The sequence below is a fragment of the Planococcus citri genome, chromosome 5, assembly GCF_950023065.1.
Source record: "Planococcus citri chromosome 5, ihPlaCitr1.1, whole genome shotgun sequence".
Classification (NCBI taxonomy): Eukaryota; Metazoa; Arthropoda; class Insecta; order Hemiptera; family Pseudococcidae; genus Planococcus; species Planococcus citri.
The window spans coordinates 29,140,431-29,165,840 of record NC_088681.1 but is presented as its reverse complement, the minus strand read 5'-3'; the positions used below and the strand labels follow the sequence as shown (position 1 = coordinate 29,165,840).

Genomic DNA, 25,410 nt, shown 5'->3' with positions numbered 1-25,410 from the left:
CCAAAGGACTGAAATTTAACATCAATGTTTGAAAGATATCTTGGATATACTTTTTGTGAGTTTCGATCTTTCAATTTCTCCCACTCTTTTGTGCCCTGGAAACATTTGATCTTGGTGCTGGGAAATTTCGGGCTTGACTATTGCTAGAGCTGGTGGTTGTGAAGCAGCGATTCGATGACTCAAAGCACGACGGAGCGTCTAAAGGAAACATGGACAGATTCAGCCATAAGGAAAGCATTATAGTTTAAAATTCAACCACTATGAGTAACTGGATTTATCGGCAAGGTAATAGTAATCAGCATAGGATTTAAAACAACATCTATACAGGATGAGTCATAAATAGATGATATGAATTATTTTCAATTTAAATTCATTGGTACCTAATTAAGGTGTCTACTAAATCGAAAAAGTGAAAATGGATGACCTTTTGATAACTTTTGGAAATCTTTTTTTCCAAATTACGTACTTTGATGGGGGGGGGGGGGGGGGGGTATACAATTTTTCGCGCTGATCATACCGAAAAAATAATGAAAAAATACCATAATTTTATAGTTTTCGTAATTCTTTGTATGAGATTTTTTTCACGATTTCATTTAATTTCAATACTTAATCTATTATTTCCGCAATTTTAAACTTTTTTTTCATAACTGAACATTTCTGCTCAATTTTGTTACAATGTTTTATCGATTTTCAGCCAATTTGAACAATTTTTTTTGGCATTTCAACAAGTTTGCAAGCAGTTTTGCAATGTTTTGCTCAATTATGTCAATTTTTTCACTGATTTGCGGTAATTTTCAGTAACTGGGAGGTCAATTTAACAATAATTTTTACATTAATTTTTGAATTTTCAGTAACCAGGGTGTTCACTCATTTCTGGAGATGATTTTCCCCGACTTTTCCAAGTTTTCCCGACCAATTTTTCATTTTTCCAGACCCTTTTTTCAAAATAAAAACGTCGTACTTTTAAAACTACCCCTCTTTTGCATTAAAAAAAAATCACGCTTTTAATACGTTAGGTTCCAAGCCCAAACTAAACGATTTTTGAAATTCCCTGACTTTTCTAGGTTTTCCAAAAGTGTGGGCACCCTGGTAATTGTGTTCAATTTTTGTCCAAAAATATGACTTTTTGATGACTTTAATGAGCTGGCAGACACTTTGGAACATTGATACGTTAATGCAGAGAATTTCGAACTAGGATCAGTAACACAAAGTACGAACGACAGATTTACCAAATAGTCGAGGGAAAGGGAAAACGTCGCAAAATGAAAATTTTGGCTTTCATTGAGCACCAAAAAAATAACTTTGAGAAAACATGTTATTCGCCGATTTTTAGAATTGAAGAAGAAAGCATTTTTGTAGTGAAAACGCAATTAGATGAATTTTTGGCTGAGAAGGGGAAGGAGGATTTGCCTAACTTGCAAATTGAAGGAAATAAGAAGAGATTTTGAAAAAAAAAAGATGGCAGTTTTAAAAATCTATCCTAAATTTAATCTGACAAATAATGCTAGGCCCCAGAAAGCACATGTTGTACACTTCCAGAAAACGTAAGAAATGCAGACATTGTACGAATTTCTACTTTGTACAGTTACGATTAATTCTTAAATCTCAAGAATTTCAAGAAAAATTCATGCACATGCATATTTCACCATTTTCACCCTCAAACAAACTTCTTTACACGATTATTTGATTTTGTAAACTCACGTTTTCTGAAGACCCTCGATCATTAATGTGAAACGTCTCAATTGTGACAGTAATATCTTTTGTGATAACTTTTCGATTAGGCTATGAGAAAAAAAACCACAGAATATTTATGGTATAAATTCTATTAGACTTCTAAAAATCGGGATGACAATTTAAAACCTTTTTTTTTTTTTTCAATTGAACCGCTAAGCAAATGGATAAGAGTGTAAGCCCCAATGCAGATTCTCTTCAATTTCCCCAAGTATACCTAGTTTTATTTATGTAGCTGGAGGAAAGAGCAAAACTGGATCCCTCAACACCCTTTTCTCCAAAGCATTAAACACCAATGTCCAATATTATTCCCATAGGCATATTCCACGATTAATTTTTTTTATCCCAGAACAGGAGCATTTCACCATCTTTACCCTCAAATGCCCCTTTCCATATTGTTATTTGATTTTTCCAACTCACGTTTTCTGAAAACCCTCGATCACCAACGTGTAACGTTTCAATAATGATAAAAAATTTCTCTTTCATAAAATTTGGATTCTATAAACAAATGAGAGAAAAAAATCACATTCGGGAATGGCATGGTATAAATTGTAAAGGCTTCTTCTGAAACTCAGGTACAGGTAGAGATAGTATATTATTATGGTATAACCTACTCTCTATATTAAATACACTAGTAAAAAAAAAATTGAGATAATAACGACGTGGAAAAAACCTCCCTTTTTTCAGACGATAGAAAGGGAGACTTTTCAGCACACGCTATTCTTATACGTAGTATAAAATACATTACCGTTATAATAGTTCTACAGTACGGATACGCGTTCCATGCTTCTTCGTGTATTTCTAAAGAGCCTTTTGGCGCTATCATTTTAATAAAGGCGGGAACTTTGCTGCGAACAAAAATATACGATAAATAATAAGTATAAACATCGTGTTTGCAGACTATTCACTTGGTGTATGCATTATATACGTACGTACGTACTACTATACTACCTACAATACATATACGACTAAGTACACGCTGCTTTTTCTCTCTTTTCGCCTTTAAAACTTAAAAGGCTGTCTAATTAACTATAAAAGCTTCCACAAGTATACGAGGTTATGAAGTGTGGTAGTGCGGCGCGCCACTCTTGACAAATAACAAATGAAATTAACCGCGTATACCTACATATAAACTCTCGTGCTTCGATCAAAACAAATTTCCTCCTCGTTTGATTTCAACAACCGCAAAAGCTAAACTACCAACACATAATACGTACAAAAGGTACCCGAATCACTTTTATCGCGATAAAATAGCCTTATTGATGGAAACTGTTGCCGAGTAAAAACAAATGACTTTGACGTGCCACGAGAATTTATATCGTATACAATATTCTCTACTATTCTCCCGAGCGAACAATTCAACGTAACGTTGAAAAATTAATTAGAAATTTATTGAATAATGAGCAGCATTGCTTTGAAAAGTTTTTTTCATCTTTTTTTGGTTCAAAAGAACTGCTAAATGTGATTTTAAATTTAAAAAATGCAATTTTAAAATTTTAAATTCTATTTTACATTTTTTTTCCGAACAAATTTCGTTCTTCTCATAGATGTCAAGTCTAAGTAAATCCTTCTGACGGATTATTCGGCAGAGCTTTTTATTCTCTCACAACTCACAACACTAATGGGTCATCCCACGTCAATTCGACCAAGAAGTGGAAAGGGGAGGAGGGTCGGCGATTTTTTTGAAATTTATCCTGTGGAAAGACCTTCCGAAGGAAATCGCAGCCCTTCAGCTCCTTTTTAAAGGCTGCTAGGGGGTGTCAAAGTTTTCAGTGGACTTGAAATATCATCCATTTCAGCAGTGGATTACTCGATATAACCTCGACACCTACCAAAATGGAACTTTTTCCAATAGTTATTTTGAAAAGCGTTTTGGTGATATCACAAAAATCAGTGTTGCCACTTTTTTCGTACAAAAAATTAGCTCGAAAATTTAAAAACATAATTTTTCATATCGTTCCGACTCTCAAAAATTCTGAAAAAATATAATATTATAGACAACTTTTCATGCTGAGTAACATAATTATTAAAAAATTGGGATGGCATTATTTCGTAAAATCGATTTTAAAAAATTGAAAGTTTGCAAAAAAAATGCGATTTTTCGATTTAAAGCACAAAAAAAAGTTTTGATTGATGAAGTGGACCCAATTGACCCCTATTTTTACGTATCCGTTGAAAAAGTTGAAAAACCCCTTTCATCTGATGAAATGAACTCATCACAAAAAATCAAAATTCGAAAAAATTCAATTTCCAATTCCAAGCATCAAAAAAAGTTTAAATTTATTCAATTGTCTTATTTTGACATATTTCTGACGTATTTTATGAAAAAGTTGATGAAAATTACACTCATAGCAAAAAAAAATTAAAATTCGTTTATTTTTTGAATCTTTTCAAATTTTGATTTTTTTTTGTGATGAGTTCATTAGTCATCAGTCATTACATTTCATCGAGTGAAAGGGCCTTTTTCAACTTTCTCAACGGATACGTTAAAATAGGTATCAAATGGGTCAACTTCTGCAATCAAAACTTTTTTTCATGTTTTAAATCAGAAAATCACAATTATGTTCGTCTTATGGTCTTTCGGAATCAACATTTCTCTTGTTTTAGAACACGGATTTTTTTCTGGAAAATTTCGAAAATATCGAAAAATTTTCATAAAAACTGAAAAAAGGAAAAATTTGAAAAAAAAAACACTTGAGAATTATAGCGTGTCCACAAAAAAAGAAGTTACAAAAAAACCTATCTATACACATTTCTTGTCAAACATTCGTAAGAATTGGCTTTTGTCAAAAAATGAATTCATGTTTCACCTCATCATAAAACTCAAGCTCATTCATGGTGAAAAAAAAATTATCACTCGTGATGTACACGCCATAAAAAAAAATTATTCCAACAATTTTAAAGAAATAAAAACTGTCAAAGCAGATGCTCCATGATGCTAGTTTCGTAAGAACGAGGAAAGAGAGGTTACATGATAAGATAGATTTTACATTGTATTCGTATCTAGACTTACTCAATATTTTTGTATATTGTATGGTTATCAAGGTGTGAGTCATACGTCGGAGTATGTAATCACACTTTTCGTTCGGCGCGAGTCAGCTGTCAATTTTGTACCTTATGTTGCATCATTCGAATTGTAGCATTGCAAATAAACATTTGATACAGTCCAACTTCATTATTTACATGGTCCTTCGGGCCGGATGATGTAAATAGTCAAGTTGGACTGTATCAAACGAATGAAAAGTTTGAATAGATACTCCGACATATGACTCACACCTTGATAACCAATTAACCATACAATACAAACTACGTGTACAAAAAATGGCTCGTTTCCTAGCTTTTAAAATGAAAATAATGTTACTCAGAACAATTATGTTTTTCCAATCTCACTCTTTCTCACAATAATAATTGAGTAAAATCCATGGGGCGATCAACTTGTAGAAAAAAACATATGATTTCAGTTTATAAAAAATGATATAAAAAAAGTTCCTTTTGAAAAATATCAGTCACATAATGATACTATGAATCAATATTTAAAAAAAACCATCATTATTATTAATTGTTTTTCAGAACGAAATCATTTGGTTTTCCCTAAAAATTATTGGTTTTCCAGTCAGTTCTCGAAAAATAATTACAGATAGCAAATTACGATGGAGCAGAAGCAGATGTCAAAATGATGAAGCAGGACATTGGCAGAATATTTTTCAAGTACTTCAAGCAGTACTCGTACAGGGTGTCTACTGGATTTGAAAAATCAAATTCCTTGCTATTTCCTTGTTTTTCCTTGCCATTTTCCTTGCTTCAAATTTGAGTATAAAAAGACACCCTCCCCCCCCCTTATGCACAGGTACTCGTTTTGTAGGAAATTTCTTGGCGTTTTTGGCGTCCAATAAACGGTAGAGCGAAATGTGCCACCCTGATACCTACCACCACACCCCCTCCCACTATATTTTTTAATTGTCACATTAGCAGAAAATACCTTTTGAAAGGGAAAACAAACAGAAATTTTTCTTGGTACTGAAATCAAAAATTCGTACCTTTTTTCGTCGTTTTTGTGATGCTTTCGAACTTTGAAAATTGAATCTAAGACGAGAAGAGAAGGGCGAAGAGCAGCGAGCTTTTTGATGTTTTTGAAAGAAATTTCCCACCTCTTTTCGCTATTTTGTGCTACATCTCGTACATACAATTTTGCGTTTTTTGAGGTACAACTCTGAGATTTTATAACTTCCGATTTCAAAGCAAAGTGAGGGCAAACGCTGTTGAAAATTGATAATAATTCAAGAAGTACCTATAAGACCATTATTTTCTATTTGAATGTTTTTTTCAATTTTCACTTTTCGCTTTTGACTTGTTTAATTAAACACTATTTGTGAAACAAAATGATTTAAGAAAAATAAAATAATTCAGCCCGAGCGAAGAGAGGGCGAAAATTTTTGAAAAGAAGGAGGGTCATTATGGGCATTTTCGTGCCCCTCGCTACTTCGAGACTTGAATGGCCTTTTCTCATAGGGGATGGTCCCTAGTATTAATATTAGGCGATATTTTCCCAGAAAAGCCCATAGGGGGGCTGTGGGGTGGGCCCAAAGTCGAAAATTTCAAAAATTTTTAGAACCACTGCTCGAAAATGTAAATAATTAAAAGTAGCGAATATATGTTGCTTTAAGGGTAAGCAATGCAGCACGTAACGCTTTTTTCATTTTTGACCTTTTTGGGGGTTGTGGTGGGGGTATTTCTATTATTGAAAATTTTGAAACCCCCTTTTTTGACCCTTCCCGTCGAGCCCCGCTAATGCCCTTTTCATGGTTTATTGCTACTAGTAGTAAGTTCAATTGATATCAGTTGCAACCCCCTCACTAACTTGGCTCATATCGAAAAATTCAATTTTTGACTTTTTTTTGAGGTCCATATTTTGGGAAACCATGAAAAGCTATCGAGGTCCGGTTTGCGGCAAATATGTTGAATTTTACTTCTTAATCGACTGGCATGCTTGAATTTTTATTTCAAGTCAATTTTTGACCTCATTGTTGCAGATCACTTTTGGGGGTGGCGAACTTTGAGAACCCCTGAAAAAAGTTCTAAAGTGAATTTTTTCAAACTTTGAGCTGAAATGGTCTTAAATACATGTGTTTAACCAAGATGATATGCGAATGCGATATTTTAATACAATTTAGTCATTTTGGGTGATTTTATCAAAAAAAGTAGTGTTTTAACAACAGGCATAGCTTTCCGGCAAAAGTTAAGCTACGTGTATTCGTGGTGTAGTCCAGTCATTAAAGACATTTTTGCAGCAAAAATTAATATTAAACCGATCTTTCGCAGATATTCTTCACAGAGGTCCCCTCAACAACCTACTAAAAATCCTGGCCCCTACGGGGTCCGGAACCCCCTCAAAGGGAGTGGAACTTCCCCCGAAATCAGTTTTTCGCCATTTTCTCCCCCGCATTGCATTTTAGCGAGAAATAAGTGGCTAGATAAAAGAATCTACGTCGAATTTCCGATGTAATGATGTATCAACTTCCCTTGTATGTTCAAGAGGGGCGAAACTGCAACCATTCAAATGAAGGGGTTCTCTGAAAAATACATAAAGGCTATAGGCGCCTAAGAGGGGTGAAATGGTCACCGAAATCGTTCGAGTTGATATTAGCATGGGAGGTAGGTACCATTGAGAAACTTCCGCGTGGAAAGTTTCAGATCCACACCCCCTCCCCTTTTTGGAGAGCCCCCCTTTTCTGAAACTTCAATAACACTTTTCTCAGCCCCATTCCAACCGATTTTGAAAATTTTTCAGTATGTTATGTATATCCTTATTAGGTATCCCCACAAAAAATTTTAACCCCCTCCCCTCATATTTACCATTCAAAATGGTGTAAAAATGTGTCATAGGGAGGGTTGGGGGTAAAATGGGAATTTTAGGGAAAATAACTAAGAATTAATGAGTAGGGTATAGTTTTCTTATGATTAGATACCGTTGAGCACGAATATGACGTCAGATTTTTTGCTACACTCATCTACCCCTCTACAGAACACTTGGCTGCCTCAATTTTTATTTTTATTATTGTTAAAAAGCATAATATTAGTTGAAATACGCCATTTTGAAGGGTAAATATAAGGGGAGGGGGTTGAAAATTTTTGTGGGGATACCTAATAAGGATATACATAACATACTGAAAAATTTTCAAAATCGGTTGGAATGGGGCTGAGAGAAGTGTTATTGAAGTTTCAGAACTTTTGCCGGAAATGCTATGCCTGTTGTTAAAACACTACTTTTTTTGATAAAATCACCCAAAATGACTAAATTGTATTAAAATATCGCATTCGCATATCATCTTGGTTAAACACATGTATTTAAGACCATTTCAGCTCAAAGTTTGAAAAAATTCACTTTAGAACTTTTTTCAGGGGTTCTCAAAGTTCGCCACCCCCAAAAGTGATCTGCAACAATGAGGTCAAAAATTGACTTGAAATAAAAATTCAAGCATGCCAGTCGATTAAGAAGTAAAATTCAACATATTTGCCGCAAACCGGACCTCGATAGCTTTTCATGGTTTCCCAAAATATGGACCTCAAAAAAAAGTCAAAAATTGAATTTTTCGATATGAGCCAAGTTAGTGAGGGGGTTGCAACTGATATCAATTGAACTTACTACTAGTAGCAATAAACCATGAAAAGGGCATTAGCGGGGCTCGACGGGAAGGGTCAAAAAAGGGGGTTTCAAAATTTTCAATAATAGAAATACCCCCACCACAACCCCCAAAAAGGTCAAAAATGAAAAAAGCGTTACGTGCTGCATTGCTTACCCTTAAAGCAACATATATTCGCTACTTTTAATTTTTTACATTTTCGAGCAGTGGTTCTAAAAATTTTTGAAATTTTCGACTTTGGGCCCACCCCACAGCCCCCCTATGGGCTTTTCTGGGAAAATATCGCCTAATATTAATACTAGGGACCATCCCCTATGAGAAAAGGCCATTCAAGTCTCGAAGTAGCGAGGGGCACGAAAATGCCCATAATGACCCTCCTTCTTTATGATTTGAAAAGTAGAAATCAACTAGGTACATTTAATGAGAAAAATTACAAGAAAAAAAATGGAAAATGCATTATGAAATTGGAAATTTAAGAGGAACTTTTTTGAAAAATCCTTGCTATTACACAGAAATTGTCAAAATCCCTGCTATTTTCCTGCTTCCTTGCTACCTAGAGTAAAATCCCTGCTATTTCCTTGTTTTCCTTGTTTTCCTTGCCAGTAGACACCCTGTCGTACAAACTTTTTTTTCCGAAAAAAGGTAATTTGAGCAATCAAAAAAATTCGGAACAGTAACCAAAAAGTGACCAAAAAATTTACAAATTTTTGCTCTAGTGAGAATTGTTTGCCAATTCTGGTAAAAAAGCGAGACTTTTAGTCAACTTTTGGAAGAGTCGAACTTTTTGGAATTTTTCGCTAAAAACACAAATTTTCAGCGAAACTCGAGACTTTATAGCAATTTTGACAAATGAGAACCTATACCTACCTAATGACAACATTTTTTGCCATTTTTGGCTGAACATGAAACTAAAATTTAAATAAAAAGCAAGGCTTTTTAGCAATTTTTGAAATAGCTAAACTTTTTGACAATTTTTAGCAAAAAAGTAAGGGTTTGACGATCTTGTGAAAAAATAACATTTTCCTTTTTTTTTGTAAAAAAGCGAGACACTTTAGCACTTTTTTTATAAAGCTAAAATTTTTTCAATTATTAGTCAAAAAAGCTACATTTTTTTGCAACTTTCAGTAAAAAAAAACAAAACAATACTTTCAGACAGTTTATGACAAAAAAATGAAAAGTGACAATTTTTGAAATTTTCTCTACCAATGATAGCAATGAAACGACAATTTTCAACATTTTTTGGCAAGAAACAAGACTCTGCGGACAATCACACAAAAAGCGAGACTTTTGCCATTTCTGGCAGAAAACCAGACTGAGACAATAAGGCTGAAAAAGCAGTGTGGCGTTGGAAAAGATTTAAAAATGTGGGTATACTTTCGCAAATGATTCTGATAAAATCAACATTTTTTATATTTTTTTTTTCTTCAAGAAGTACCCAGAGCCAAATTTAGGATGAATTACTCGTATATTAAAATTAAAATTGAAAAAATAACTTTCTCAAAATTGTAAGTATACGTCAAATTTTCGCTTTTTCAGTTGATCTTTGGAAATTCCAAGATTTTTTTCGAGGCGGAGTGTCAAGAATGCCTTTACTAAGACATTTTGCAACTTGTTTTCTTTTTTGGGAGGGGGAGGGGGAGGGGGAGAGGGAGAGGCTAGTCAAAATTTTACAAGTGAATTTTTCGTTTTTCTAATGTTTTCGGATACACCTATTTTTGGAAAGGGAGTAGGAGGCGGGGGTGTTAACAATACCTACACCATATTAGTTTTTATTCTTCAAAATACCTACATGTATTTTAAAGTGATTTTGAGGAGTTTTTAAAAAATTTTCAAAAAAAGTAAACTGATTTTTTGAAAATTACTTTAGGCAGGTAGATATTTGAAAAATAAATCAATTACGTTCTTTGAAAATTATTAATAACAGAGGAAAGGAATGTATGTAGTTCTGTTCCAGCGAAGCGAGGACGAAAAATTTTTGTAAGTCAAATTCCTGCAAAAGAAGGAATTTTCACCTTTTGGTAGAAGCGGACTGAGAAAAAAAATGAAAAGGGCAGTTTTTTTTTCAAAAAAATACCATGATAAATTTTTAATTTTAGAATGAAAGCATCAAAAGTTGCTCATGGAAAATGAATGAAGGTTTTTCACAAATTCTTATTTATTTATAGGACAATTGGCATGCTAGATAAAACTCGTTAATAAACACAATAATATCCGTAATTATCAGTAACAAAATTCATAAAATCAACTATTATGTTTATATTAATGATCTTTGAGTTGATAAAAGCATTTTAAAAGAAGTATAAAATTTCCTGTCAAATTTTTAAAATTTGCCTCTACATAATATTTAGAGAGTTGCAATTTTTCAAGAAAAATCTAATGAAACAATAAAAATTGAAAACTCGAGCAAAATAATCGCGAAAAGAACACATTTTGAGATCATTCAACTTCAGCAAAAAATGGAATTTTTCATTCTCAAAAAAAACATACCCATACTTAATAATTTAATCACGTATAAATTTTAACGCGAGTAGTACTAAGTATTAGGTATAAAACAGCTGAAAAATTTTCCAACCCGCACGTATGTACAAACATTCCCATTATGGCAAAATTCTGATAAGTGAAACGTAAACAACAAGGAGTACGAAGTACAAGAAACACCACAATTTCCCAGCCATGGAACAAGAAGACTTATAACAATCATCCAGCCGAATTTTGATTTTTATAAGACTACACGCGACCTTTGAGTTGAAAAGTCATACTCTGGCATATCTTTCGAGCAACCCGAGCAGAATAACTTGCCGAACAAACTTCGCCAACTTAAATAGAACAATCAATGATCTTCTCGAAACACAGTGCTCGGAGCAGGGAACAGGAAAGGGTTGTCTGCAGGGTGAGAAGCGCGCGTACAGCCCAAAGTACGTGTAAACTTGACGCCCAATCGTTCCAAAAAAATATACTATAAAAACGAGATTAATCCAGCATGCGACATTGACCCGATTTTTAATTTTCAAAATCGTATCGTCTGTTCTGTTCCAACTTCCATGTTCCAATTTTCACTCCTCTCTTTTTCAACTTACAAACTCCAAGAATTTTAATACACTTAGTTTGATTGCTTGCCTGGTATCTCTATACCTACCTAAGTTATACCCAGACTTACACGAACTCGACAGCAGCGCTGCCATTGGCTGTACAGTAATTTTTCGCAATTTAATACGTTACATAGCCTAAAATATAATTCAATTCTAGAGCCCTTTACCAACAAGGTTTTGGTATGGTATTTGTGTTTTAGCCTGTTTTTCTTCTATCACCGCGTTCCACCATTTCTTAATTACAGCTCTCTTTCTCTCTTCTCCCCTTATATACCTATCTCTCCCTTAGAGTTTCGCGAATACAGAAATTTTTTCACTCAAGGTAGTTTTCGACATAGAATAAACCAACAAACAGGTTATATCGGTGTGTATACTGTGTGTGTATAATTTTACACTAAAATATTACCCAAGGTCGGATATAATACTGCTATATACTAAGCTATACGGTGGTAACAGTACTTCCACGTTACACCTTATATATTATTTCTTCAAAAAATTCGAAAAAAATATCATGTACTTCCCTCTTGAGGATACTCGAGTGATTTTTTTCGTCTACCGGAAAATTTCGCAGGTATACGATCGTAAAATTGTAGTGTTATTTTTTCATGTTGGGTAATATACACTTCATTCGTGTAATTCAAACACGAACTAGACGATTAATTAGAAAATTAACAACTTGGTCTTCGTCACCTCATCTTCCTTGTGAGCTCGTTTACTCCCCCTCGCCCTCATTCTACCCTTTTTTCCCTTCTACAAACTATACACGAGTATACACATAGACGCTGGCTGTCGTCGCCTAATAAGAACTCACATACACGTCACTAGGTCAATAATCGAGGTACGCGTGGAATACACTGCATATTTATTCAAACACACGATATTCACCGGTTCCAAATTAGGTCATTACTCACAGAATCGGCTGATATGAGATATCTCTCTGTACTTTGAGTCGATTCAATTCATTATCAGAATCAATTGTTTTGAAGATTCTTTTGCACTGATGCAATTTCAAGGAGGGGATGAACAGAAACCTAATCTGAAAAGGATATCAAGAACGAGATTTTTAAACACTCAAGTTGTGATTTTAGTGCGATAAAATATCTGAAATGATATGGAATTTTTCGTTCAAATGTAAAAATGCTCTATTGTTCTGCACTGAAAGTCAATCCAACATTGAAAATGGTCCAAATTATCATTTAGCTGCGTTTTTTTCAACACGGATGTGTTTTGTAGCAGATTGGGAAGAGGAAAGCTTAATCATGCCATTCTATTAATCAAAATTTTCAAAAATCGATGATTTCAGAGCTTTTCCTCCAAACAGAAACTGTTGAGAATTTTTTGATGCTCTAAAAGTTTTTCCAACAACCCCTTCATTCTCCTCTTCACAATATGGTAATCCCACAAGAAAATTCTTCCGCTTCAAAAATCCCTCTCAAATATAAATACGACGCCAAAAAGGACGAAGATATTCGATTAGGGGAAAAACACGCACGCAAATCTTATTTCCCAACAAAATTGAAAACGCGAAGATTGATTTACACAGGCTAGTTTCGACTCGGTCTATTGTTTCAATAATTTTATACCTATACCTTTAGGTATAGAAAAAGTAGAAGAGTAAAAACGTAACGATACAATATCGAAAATTATTATTTTCGTCTATAAATACAACATATCCAGGTACCCTGTCGTATTTACACAGTAAAGTGAAAAAAAAAAACAATAAAATAAAATAAAAACAAAAAAATACACAGAGAACGAGAAAACGTCACCAAATCGTATTCGTACGATATAATCGAACCAACCACACAACAAGCCTATCCCTCGATTAGAATTTCATTCTTGACCGACCGAAAGCACGAAACCTCATAAATTCTTATCCAGCTCAAAATACGCGCGAGTATTTTCAACGCAGCTAGAAGGGTTGAAAAGCTAGTTTTTTTTTCTCCATCGCTATGTGTATGCACTTCACAATCAGCAAATTCGGCGTTTCCAACAAATTTATCACGGTTTTATAACAAAAAAAAAAGAGGAAAATCCCTTATCTTTGTTTCCTTTTAAGAGTGAAAAAAACTCGTACAAGTAACAAAAACAGAATATCGAACCGCGCCGATAACGTTCGAGTAAATTTATATTTCAAAGGAGTGAGATGAAAAAAAGAAAACATTTTTTTTACTTACATTTAGCCTTCAAAAAGAATATGGCAGAAATTTTTCTGAATTCCACAATTTGTAAGAAAAAAAAATTAATGTAGATTAAACTATTTTTTATTTATTGTGAATTTTTTGGGAATTGAAATGTGAAAACCTGAAGGTTGAACTTTCATCACAAAAGCTCGAATTTTCCCAAAGAATACAATAGTTAAAAGCTACATAATTCAAAAATTTGAGCAATTTACAGTGAAGATATTTCTTGCTTATTTTTTTAAATTAACTGATTTTTGAAATGGGTTGACACTTGCGAGAGGCACCAAAATTTCCAATTTTGACTAAAATTTGAGAAAAAAACTATTCAAAAGCCCATTTTTAAAGATTAAAAAAATCAAAATTCGATCGAATTGAGGTAGAAAGCTGAACTTCCGACGGATTTTTGAATATCCCAGTTTCGGAAAAATTATCTACAATGAAAAGAGCCAGCATGACAATCATCACTAATGAACCAAAATGTATCGCATTTGCGATCTTCTTCATCGATTTTGATACAAATTTTCAAAAATCGTTTCATAACACTCAAATTCCTGGTAAACTTTCTGCAGAAATTTTAATAAAAAAATGAAAAAATTCGTTGTTCAAAAATGTACGTATCAATGAAAAGCTGGAAAATTGGGGTCATAAACCCCATTTCAATCTCCAAAATCGATTGGTGGCCCTTTCGGGCTATTTTAGGGCCTCTAGCGGATTTTTGAATTTTCCGGTTCTCTGAAAAAAAATGATTAAAATATGGATTTGAATTGAACATGCAGAAATGGTTTTTGAAAATTTGTGCCTAACAAATAAAATTTTTCCAACAACAGGAAACTCCAAAATCCGCTACAGACTCCAGAACTGCTCAAAATCACTACCCATCAGTTGCGGAGGTCAAAAGCAGTACCAAAAAATCTCAGCTTCTTACTTTGACGCGATTGCAAACAAGGACATTTTCATTTTTTCCAAAAATCCAGCGATATATCTGAATTATTTATGGGAGCTAATTTTCACTTCAGCCCTTTTATGGTCATTTTTCCGAAGCTGGAAAATTCAAAAATCTGCCGAATGCTCCAGAAAGAATCACTCGAAACCAGCAATAATATCTAGCATGGATGTACCAAATTTCAGATTTCTACCGTAATTTCATCAAATTTTGGGTTTTCATGAAAAATGGACCAAATCGAAATTACCTATCAAACATTCTTCAAAAATTGAAAAATGAATATTATGTACCTAAAAGTTGCCCTGCGATGTACTTTTAAAAGCCTTTTCTGGTTCTCACTGAGCCTCCCCCACCCAAATTTTTTAAAAAATTTCAAAAACATCACGTGACATATCAATTTTTATCAATTAGACTGCACAAAGTTGAACATTCAGTTCCTTTTTCGAATTCGATCCTTCGGTATCCCAAAGCGTTTCACTTTTTTCAAAATTGAAGGCTAGTAAAACTGTGGAGAGGGAGGGGAAAAGGGTCAATCAACATTTTTACTTTTTCATTGAAAAAAAAAAAAGATAAGAGAAATATAATTTTGTATGTTAGAATGTGCAGTGGTAGCATTGAGAACATCATTTTGGTATTGTTAATATTTTCGTTCTGTTTCAAACTTCCCAGAATTCTTTGCTTCGCAGTAGAGTAAATTATTATTTTTTTTTAAAATAACATTTCCTGGAAGGGAATTTTGAAAATTCATTCAAGTTGAAATTTCCAGAAAGTTCCAATTTTTTCACAGAAATTCTTTCACACTAAGTTCACAACTACCTATTATATGACATTACTTAAGTATATAAAGAAGCTTATTTGAACATGTGAGGGAGGGATGCAAGGAAAGTAAATTTACACGAATGTTTCCTGTTAAAATAAATCACTCTGAATAATTTGCATAAATTTACAAACGATTTTATTTTTTTAATGAAGAGGAAATTTTTGAATTTCAGTAAAAAAAAACTACCGATTTTAATTTTACTAAAACTTTTTCTTAAATATAATTCTAATTTAGGCGACCGGAATTCTCCAAGACAGAAAAGAACGTATGAAAAAATCTGTTCATGAGCCCAAAGGACAGAGTGAGAGAAATTAAAAATTATATGGAATCGGTAGTACATATATTTTTTTGAAAATCGTCAGTTTTTTTCACGATATAGTTGAATTTAAAAAAAAATTACTTTTGCTCGTTCTTTTTCACTATAATGATTTTGATTACCATTTTTTTTTCGTTTGTTGTATAAATATTCAAATATTCGAATGACGTACGTAATTAATTATCACAAAATTTCACAAATGAACGAGTAGTTCTAAAAATGAAAATAAAAAAATTATTCATAAAAAAATCCAACCATCAAAATTACACCAAATAGATATTTTTGAATCCTATTCAACACATCAGCTGCGTTACCTATTCGAACGATTGAAAAATTGATCGGTAATCTTGTGACATCGATTGCCCAACTTTCCAGATATCACAATACTAAATACCATAAATATTGTTCTTGTTTGATTACTTTAGATTTCCAAGTCTAAAGTACTCGTTAATTACTCATTATTGAAACTCCGTGTTTCCACACTTAATTTATTCGCCAAATATTTACCTACGATACGAATGAGGGAGGGAGGGATAGGAAGAGATTACTCACTTACTCTCTATTAAAACCGCAAACTTCACTCAATCGTCGAAAACCTACATTCGAACTCTATATACGAATACGTCCAAAAATGGGGTAAAAAATTGAATCACGAAATTTCGCATTCGGAAAAGCGGAGTAGAAACATCGGCTGAACGAGAGAGAAAAAACCCAAGGCTACGAAATTACAATAAGTATATTGCAGATTGAAAACTCTATTAAAATTGGATTTAAGCATCGCTACAAAAAAAAAGAAGAGAAAAATCAATACAAAACGTGCAGCTTAGACAATTTATAGTACACGAGCAGAGCAGAGCACTGCACACTCGAAAGAGCAGAAACCCTCTAAACCTCCCCGTACGCGGAAGGCTACCACGTTGCATCAACTTTTGAAAAAATTTCATTCCATTTCGAAATGCTTATTGCCATCGTCGTCGAGCTTCCTAAGGTAACTAACTACATACATCGTACCTCTCTACCTACACGTTGAATTTCACGAAACCGAGAACAAAGTCCGGGGTTGATTTCATTAATGGGGCAAGGGAGGAGAGAATACCTACGTAATAATAACAGCTGCCAAACATATGGTGTTTAGTGAAAAACGACAACGTTTTAAATTTTTCCCAAAAATGAGAAGACGGCAACACGAAACATTGTGATAAATTTCGAGCTCATTATCTTTTCGACGAGAATCGGCTGAAACTGAAATAGGTCTCTGAAGAATATAAAGACCATTTGTAAAATGCATTTTTCGCGTTCAACGATCGTTGTAGAATTTTGACGCTGGTTTTTGCACGAATAATTACGAATGCGAAACAGGTATAAATGTAATACATTGCTACTACTGCTATTTGCTTTGAAACTCGAATACACACGACGGTATTTACCGCGATGAAAATTGCCCACTCGACGCGCCAGCAAAATGAATAATCTGATCAAAACAAAAAAAATGAAAAATCGCGAACCACTCGAGTGAAATTTTTCTTTCTAGAGATTCGACTCGATTAGGAAATTTCGTCGATTTTATGGTAGCAGCTTTGAGATTCGATTACCTCCGCGGAGCAGTTTTGATATTAGCGATTATAATGTATCATTGTAATTAATCTTGAAATTCGTGTCGACCTTGTATTCCATGAATATGAAGTATAATAAGGTTGAACGAGAGAGAATGATATCGGTATTTCAAATCAAACCAGCACAACAGTCGACGGTATTCTACTGTGCTCTTCATTTCTTCGGTATTATAATAAAATTCGACGACGAGCATATTTTAGTCGCTCAATAAAACACAAAGTATTCCAAGATATCTCCTCGTACTCTTCCGCAGATTGAATAATTTTTTTCTCTTAAAAGAAAAAACGCAGAATAAAACACGACGAGTCATCACTTACACGTGTACTCGAGAGCATGGTAACAGGATTAAACTGGAACGAGGGATAATACTCGACGATGGCATCTCGGTTACATTTTAAAGGCCTACTTTACATAGAACATGAGTGACATTGAAAGTGAAAAAAATAACCATTGATGTAATCGTGTTGACGATGATGCACGTGTCACCGAACACCGATTCGATGGAAATAAAATATTCCACGTTGCATTGTTATTTCGAGTACTCGAAGTAATATCAATTTTAATTATAATTCTAGTAAATAAATGTTAATTACCTAGCCAAATGGTAGATTTTGTACGTATACTGTCCTTCGGAATATCTACCGCTAAGCAGCGGATAGTTAGTGAAGGGCTCATTCTTCAGAACTTCGATCCCTTCTCCACCGCCGGTTTCATTTTTGCTGGCTTCAGCGACAGAATAAAGCTGCGCCACTTGATACTGAAAAAGACAAGAAGAGAAAAAAAATGACACGAATTAAACCCGGAAATCTTTTCCACAACGTAAGGCAGGCCTACTGGTAAATATTTCCTTAACATTTATTCTTGGCAGACGCGAATCTCATAAAAAAAAGAACCCCCTCGTCGTACAACAGTCTACATCACCGGACGAAAGGTCAAGGATGAAGACCAAAGGCATCATGCTCTTATAAATTAACCAATATAATAATTTATCATTCTCGTAGGTACTTTTCATTTCTTCTGGTACGTATTGTTAGGTGAAAAAAAATCGATTACCTACGATAGAATAAGAAAATCTGAACGAGCGAGGAGTGATGATGGTTGATTTGAAAACAGTATTGTCATTTTAGTCCTCTTAATGTATTCGCAAGTCATAAAAATTTACAACGTTTCAAGGATACATATCTATATAAACGATGTTCATCGCCCCGTAATAGGATACAATTTTAGTAATTATTTTTCCAGTAACGTGGTTAATGAAAATTGGAAATTTCGCGTGACGTTTGGCAAATTGCGATAATGGGTCTCGAGTATGTTCACGTATTTTTCTCATTACCAACGCGTAGCTATGAGTAAATATTTGAAAATGAAATGAAATCATTTCGAAAACTTACTTCTTCGACGGTCAGCGGCAGAGTTACTCGGCTGAAACAAATAATATCGTAATTAGAATTTACATATTTGTTAAATTAATTTAATTAGGTAATGCTACATAAAGCTAAACATTTTGGTAGTCTTATGAGCCGTGATAATAAGGCCACACAATACGATTATGCAAACTTCACCCAGAAATTCTTCGGCTGGCTTTGATTTTTGAAAATAAATAACACGATGCTTCATTTTCTTTGGTTTATCATCTTGTAAGTGTAAAGCTTAATCACGACGGCGACGGTTATGAAATTTCCCAAGTGTTATCATTATAGCCCTCAGAAACACAACGATGTGAAAATTCAACCAAAATAAAATGAAATTTCAACATTTTACCCAAATGACGAATTTCATCGTAGACAAAGATAATAAAATGGTACAATAAATTACCCGTACACGTATAATTGGAAATTTATAGATAAAACCTACAGCGTCCTGTGTACTTACAATTCTTTAATCAACATGCCTTAAATTTTACGGAACTGAGACACAAAATGCAAATTCTTAAGAGCAATTTTACAGCATTAGAAAGCGATTTCGGATTAAACTCCACGAACCACGAAAACAATTTAATTTTAATCACTATTACACATCAATTCGAAAAAACTCGTACACGACTATACGACTATCTGAAACGATGAACGAAGAAGGAAAAACACTACGAAAATGACAATGATATCGACCAATACAATTGTGATCCAGGTCATGCTGAAAGTTTTGAGCTTTTCGACGTGGAATTTCAAAGTTCAGAAAAATTACCGTAAATTACGGTAATTTTGGAAAAGTTTGACAAATTATTTGAAATTTATCGTAATTACGTCGTAATTTGATAAAAATTATCGTGCTTGTACGATTTCTGAAATTCGGATTTGTTCGTTTCGATTCGGAAATCCTCGTGCAACTTGCAATCTTTCGGAACTTGGATGGATTTCCCCACTTTCTTGTGATTGTTTTTGTAGAATTTTTCTTTTGATCATCGGATGTTTCATTTAAAAAATTTAATTAATCAAATTAATTACCATACTGTTACTGCTTTGTTGTTTTAATTTTGAGTATACTTATTTTTGCTCCGTACAATGTACATCTCGCGCTTTTACATTTGCTTGAATATCGAAGAAATTTCTTTCAAAATGTTCTGAAAATTAATTATCAATGAAACTTTATCAATTAGATTTGTGATTACAAATCCGGGGAATTGAAGAAAATTTCCCGATCATCTTGCGTCGATTCATATATCAGGTGCATTGATAACATTTCGCTTTAAGAAATTAATCTGCAAGGTACGTAATGACCTAAATTGAAGTTACAGTAGCCTAATTATCACTGTCAAATTAATTTGTCTCGTCTGTTTATCTATACTGTTTGAATTTCCGTTTGTTTTTAAATTAGATTTCCTAATGGCTGATGAAAGCGGTGAAATCATGGAAGGACATCTTTGTCCTATATGTACAATTGATCTCGGATCAATTCCCAAACTTCATGCTCACTTTCAAGAAGAGCATTCCGATGACATCAATATCAAGAAATTTTTGAAAGGTTTATCACGTTCCTTAATGTATTTTAATCTACAGCTTGCATATTAATAAAGTTGTATATGCATAGGAATGGCTGCCAACGTGCGAAAAATCATGAAACAGAACACCGAAACTGACGAATCCATTAGGCAAAGAAGAAAAGACGTAATTTACAACCTGGATATTTATAATAAACCCCAGTCTTTAGGTAAATTGCCATTTTACGTACCAATCCTATTTGAATTTATCTCTAATAAAGTTATTCAATTCGTAGGAGCTACTAGAAGTCATTTCGAAGCTTTCAGAGAAATTAGAAATAACAGAGTGGAAGGACTTTCCTCTGAAACTAACAAACTCATTATTCGTTTAGATAAACTTATTAATAATGCTCCTTCGGATTTATCTAGAAGAAAATGTAAGTTCATTCCTGCCCATGAATGTTGTTCGTGTACGTCATAGATTGATATTTTTAATGATTTTAGTGCACGAGCAAACGGTCGTACCATGGGTAGATGGTGAAGATGTATCACGATGTCCAGAATGCACGAAGTCTTTTAACTGGACTCGTCGTCAACATCACTGTCGTTTATGTGGTTCGGTGATGTGTAACGATTGTAGCTTCTTTTTATCTTTAGTGAAAGCTAGTACGTTGTCACTCATCTGCATGCGAATATTATCTTATGTTCTACGACTTGAAAAATTAACGGCTTGATCTGTGTTTTGTTTGTAGAACATATTTTATCTCAAGGAGTTGAAGAAAATGGTATTAGCGAAGATGATAACGAAGAGAATAGTTTAAGAGTGTGTCAATATTGTACGAAATTATTAGAAAGTAGAGAATCTATGCAAGCGAGCCGCAACTGTAATCCCTTGATAACTCAATTGTACGACCAAATTCGATCTTATTTAGCGGAATTAGATAAAGATATCGAATTATATACTGAAATGAGTCTTTCATTGAAGTAAGTTTGTTATTGTGTAACTAAAAACAAAAATCCATTTCGAATGTACAAAATCATTGATTTTTTTATAGTGACGGTCGTTCGACTTACAATTTGAATGACGCCAAAGAATTATGGGATAAGATTATAAGGCATTCGGAGAAAGTTGGTCTCATTAGGTGAATATTAAAATTAAAAACAGTGCAAATCTAGGACTTATGGACCATGATTCAAACCGTGCTGAATTTCGTATGTTTCAGTGGAAAAATAGCTTCGTTAGGAATGAATGATCCTAAAAAAATTCCAACAGATAAAGAACTCAAGTTACAAAAATCCATTAGTATTGGTGTCAATGGATACATTCAGTCGAAAATTTTAACATTGTTGGCTTTACCTTCTGAGGAAATTTATAAGAAATTACAAGAAGAACGAAGGTGAATATTGTAAATTAATTAATATTCCGATGTGTAATTTTCTACATTTTTCTAATCTGTTTTTACATTATCGTTTTTTAGGCGTAGAATTGAGCAAGAAATTCGGGAAAGAAAGTTGGAAGAAATAACCGATTCTTTATTGTCATCTCAAATTAGAACTGAATTTGTGCATTGCAAACCAATTTCTGACAAAGTATGATTTTTTAAGTAGTAATTATTTTGGAAAATTCTGTATTTCTCATAATATTTTCGTTCTGGATTAGTTACAGAAAGATGTAACTCTGGATGATGGATGGATTCCTGATGCCACCGGAATGTATCACAATGACGATCCGATTATTGAGCAAATGAACAACATTAGAAGTTACATTAAACAAGCTAGGTAATTTTTTTTATTACTACATCACTTGTTTTTCGATCCTACGTAACTTGAAGTTGAGAAATTGTGTATTTGTTTCGTTGTCTAATTTTATTTATTTATTTTATTGTGTACAGGGAAGCTTATAAATTCGATGAAGTTGCGAGCTTGGAAAAGAATCTAAGGGAACTACAAGAAGAATTCTACCGGCAACAACAAAGTTGTTAGATTATCCTTCGTAGACATTTTTATCCATTTTACTGAAACGTATTATCCCGTTCCTATTTTTAATACGCTTATTTTCAGAAGAAAGAAAAAGAATATGTACGGATGACTACTCCACAATTACCTAGTTCATTATTAATACCATTTTTCATTTTTTTTATCGCAATATTTATAACTATGTTGTTATTAGCATCGAATGTGCTGCACTTTATACTCTGCTGAGATACTTTCAAGTATATTTTTTATTTCTATCATTACTTTTTTTTTTTTACGTTCAGTCATCTCATCAAGATTCATTTCATGCACATGACTATTGACTTTGGGAACTGTCGATGTGAAAAATGTTGATTGAACATAAACAGTTCTCTGTTAGTTGGATGTCTATATTATACTCATACGTTTGTTTTGAGGGATTTGAGAAACCTTTTTTTCTACTCGATTGTTGATTTATGAATTCCACAATCCATGGGATTAAAATCGGAAAAATTCAGGAGTTGCTTCTAAAGGTTTGCTATCTACAGCATATCTGTGGCTTGTCTCGTGCAAAATATTCGATCGGCAGCATAAAAAAAATGTTTAAACATTACAAAAAGAAATCATGCACATGGTAGGTCATAATAACTCTAGGTATTTTTACTGGACAAATAGTTGAATAATCTTTCGTGAAAAGAAGTAAGAACGAAAAAAGAGAAACAACCATTAATAAACTCCACAATCCATGGGAAGGAATTAAAATCATTATTAAATAAATTATTTGCAAACTCAGGAGTTGTTGCTTTTGGTTTTTTTGACAGGTAGTTGCAAGTTGACTGACGAAATTTTTAAAGACATGACAATTCTCTTATCAGCGAAACAGCATCAGCGCATTCTGTGTTCGGCATCTCGTACTTGTACGTAATCGAAATCGAAGTGCTCCGTTCCAATTCGACATAAACAACGAAAAGTTATCAAAAGTTGAACTTTTTAAATGAATTTTCTGGTAAAATGTCTCTTTACGATGATTTTGACAATTTTAAACAGAAGACGGATCAAGTTGCTGGTTGGTCCTCCGGAATTAAATTATTCCAAACGAATCTACAATTGAAGAAAGCAGCCCAAAATCAGGTAAAAAATGTGTTGTTACTTGGAAGTATTATACCTCTTCTGTCACGCGAAAAAGGTCTAATTTTATTATTGATTTGACAATATTCTAGGTAAAACGAGACACAGTTCGAAAAACAACTGTAGCACCAGTTTTCGATTTAAAGAATAAGAAAGACGAAGAAATCAATGGAACACCGCTGTTACCTTCTACTTTATCAATTTTTCCCCAAGCTACAGCTCCAAAAGTAATATCAATAATCGTTTGAAGAATTTAGTTTTGTATTTTATTCTCATCGAACTTCTTTGCGCAGAGTGTTAAAAATATTGCCTGCGTTGGAGAACCACAAGCTCGTGATATGGATTGGAACTTCGAAGGCAACGAGTATTCTCCATTATGGCCAAACGACTACGATAAAGTTGTAAAAGGTATAATATTATACGATATTGAATTTATATGGATCGTGCTTTACTATAAACAAAACCGAACAATCAGATTTAAGAGAACTTCGAGATCGTGAAAGAGAACGAGAAGAAGAAGAAAGAAGAAAACGAAGAGAGGAAAGATCTAGAAACCGAGACAAGTATGATATACTTTTATTCTTTTTTTTTTTAACCATTAGTCGTACCCATTCGTGTGTAAGATATGATTCTAATGGATCAGATCTGAAACGGATGATCGACGTAAAATTGGCAGGAGGATTAGCGAAAGCTCAGATGAAGATGCTGAACCAGACAGACCCACTCGTGGAGGTGTTGCGATCGCTCCGCCGCCAGTATTACAAGACGCGTCTTCCCTCGATATTACTCCTCGTGCTAGCGGTCCCGGCGGAGCATCTGTGGCTCAGAAAATTATGGCTAAATATGGATTTAAGGTTTGTGCCAGTTTTGATAACTTATTCTCACTGACTATCGTACATATTTTTTATTTCTTCGTATTTATTAATTTTGTAGGAAGGTCAAGGTTTAGGTAAAAAAGAACAAGGTATGTCGATGGCATTACAAGTAGAAAAAACTAGTAAACGAGGTGGCCGAATCATACACGAAAAAGAAATAATGCCTCCGCCTCTGATGGATTTTGGTCCTTATCCTACGTCACCTGGTTTTTCAACATCTCCTACATCATCAAGTCAAAAAGATGAAAAATCAGATACTACTTCTATTACCGAATTAATGAAAACTCCTTCGAAAGTAGTATTATTAAAGGTAGAATTCGTTTATTAGACTAAATATTTTATATTGTATTTCAAGTGTTACCACTGATCTTGAATAATATTCTCAGAACATGGTTGGACCGGGAGAAGTGGATCAAGAACTCGAACCTGAAGTTAAAGATGAATGTAATACGAAGTATGGCGATGTTGTTAAAGTTTTAATACACGAGTTACCCAACGGAGAGCAAGAAGAAGCCGTTAGAATATTTGTAGAATTTAAACGAATCGAATCAGCTATTAAAGGTAAAATTTCCTTTCCATCATTCTCGTGTGATAACTAGTGCAGTGAGTTAATTTTTTTGTAATGTTTTCAGCTGTTGTTGACCTAAATGGAAGATTTTTCGGTGGTCGTCAAGTCAAAGCGGGATTCTACAACCAGGAAAAATTCGCCAGTTTTCAATTATTGGGATGAGCATCCTGTTTCAATATAAAGCATTTATTTTACTTATTGTCACCTGATCTGGTTACTCGGATAAAATTCGTTATTCATGAGATCGTGTTCCTATTGTAGGTATTAATTTCGAATTAATTTTTTTTTATTGGAAAAAATGACTATAATGGACGAATAGATACATTTTTATAATGCAGAGATTGCCAGGATGCTGCAAGCATGTAATTCCTTCTTTTTCTCTATGTATTTTACATACCTTGTGTGTATCCGTAGAATTTAATGTTTCGATGATTTGTAAAAAATTTTTGATTGAACTGAGAGATATCATTTTAAATTGATTTTTTATTCAACTTTTTGTTTGCTAATTATGACTTTCTTTATTGTAAACATTATTTTCTGCGTTCAACACCAATGTAACGAACAAATGAGAGTAAATATACCAATTAGCAAATAAATTTTCGTATTCGTGATAATTAGACAACTCGTACAAA

At 33.6% G+C, this 25,410-nt stretch overlaps 3 protein-coding genes across 7 annotated transcripts in view; 2 read left to right on the top strand and 1 right to left on the bottom strand.

Annotated features, from left to right (window-relative positions):
- The window catches only part of vib (phosphatidylinositol transfer protein vib), a 36,618-nt gene extending 17,200 nt beyond the window's left edge, over positions 1 to 19,418 (bottom strand). Inside the window, exons 1-5 of one of the 4 annotated variants that reach the window (XM_065367363.1) lie at positions 19,210 to 19,418; positions 18,729 to 18,759; positions 17,931 to 18,094; positions 2,480 to 2,579; positions 2,152 to 2,229 (exon numbers count right to left, since the gene is read on the bottom strand). In XM_065367363.1, coding sequence (XP_065223435.1) covers positions 2,152 to 2,229; positions 2,480 to 2,579; positions 17,931 to 18,094; positions 18,729 to 18,759; positions 19,210 to 19,226 — 390 coding nt within the window. In that variant the 5' untranslated portion in view covers positions 19,227 to 19,418. Of the gene's footprint in view, positions 1 to 1,701; positions 1,783 to 2,151; positions 2,230 to 2,479; positions 2,580 to 17,930; positions 18,095 to 18,728; positions 18,760 to 19,209 lie in introns of all 4 variants that reach the window. The other 3 variants (XM_065367364.1, XM_065367365.1, XM_065367366.1) reach the window with 3 other exon arrangements.
- Positions 19,419 to 19,704: 286 nt separating this feature from the next.
- Positions 19,705 to 22,488, top strand: Rbsn-5 (Rabenosyn-5). Its single transcript, XM_065367359.1, has 11 exons — positions 19,705 to 20,042; positions 20,152 to 20,298; positions 20,365 to 20,484; positions 20,551 to 20,691; positions 20,759 to 20,920; positions 21,007 to 21,238; positions 21,310 to 21,396; positions 21,478 to 21,651; positions 21,733 to 21,844; positions 21,915 to 22,033; positions 22,147 to 22,488. Exons 2-11 carry the CDS (start codon positions 20,160 to 20,162, stop codon positions 22,235 to 22,237), a joined length of 1,377 nt encoding a protein of 458 aa, XP_065223431.1. The 5' UTR covers positions 19,705 to 20,042; positions 20,152 to 20,159; the 3' UTR covers positions 22,238 to 22,488.
- A 627-nt stretch (positions 22,489 to 23,115) lies between these two features.
- On the top strand, positions 23,116 to 25,374 carry Spf45 (splicing factor 45). Of its 2 annotated transcripts, none has more exons than XM_065367360.1 (8): positions 23,116 to 23,338; positions 23,428 to 23,562; positions 23,629 to 23,743; positions 23,811 to 23,898; positions 23,979 to 24,189; positions 24,269 to 24,520; positions 24,597 to 24,771; positions 24,843 to 25,374. In XM_065367360.1, exons 1-8 carry the CDS (start codon positions 23,219 to 23,221, stop codon positions 24,938 to 24,940), a joined length of 1,194 nt encoding a protein of 397 aa, XP_065223432.1. In that variant the 5' UTR covers positions 23,116 to 23,218; the 3' UTR covers positions 24,941 to 25,374. The 2 variants fall into 2 exon arrangements, with proteins under 2 accessions (XP_065223432.1, XP_065223433.1); XM_065367361.1 differs by having other exon boundaries at positions 23,117 to 23,338; positions 24,012 to 24,189.
- The last annotated feature ends 36 nt before the right edge of the window (positions 25,375 to 25,410 follow it).

What these genes read in the sequence shown, in the direction of transcription:
- Spf45 (XM_065367360.1), top strand. Translation starts at nt 23,219, where the DNA reads ATGTCTCTTTACGATGATTTTGACAATTTTAAACAGAAGACGGATCAA. An exon ending in AGATCTAGAAACCGAGACAA is followed by an intron (nt 23,899 to 23,978) that starts GTATGATATACT and finishes CTAATGGATCAG; the next exon opens with ATCTGAAACGGATGATCGAC. An exon ending in TGGCTAAATATGGATTTAAG is followed by an intron (nt 24,190 to 24,268) that starts GTTTGTGCCAGT and finishes TTAATTTTGTAG; the next exon opens with GAAGGTCAAGGTTTAGGTAA.
- Rbsn-5 (XM_065367359.1), top strand. Translation starts at nt 20,160, where the DNA reads ATGGCTGATGAAAGCGGTGAAATCATGGAAGGACATCTTTGTCCTATA. An exon ending in GGATTTATCTAGAAGAAAAT is followed by an intron (nt 20,692 to 20,758) that starts GTAAGTTCATTC and finishes TAATGATTTTAG; the next exon opens with TGCACGAGCAAACGGTCGTA. An exon ending in GAGAAAGTTGGTCTCATTAG is followed by an intron (nt 21,397 to 21,477) that starts GTGAATATTAAA and finishes CGTATGTTTCAG; the next exon opens with TGGAAAAATAGCTTCGTTAG.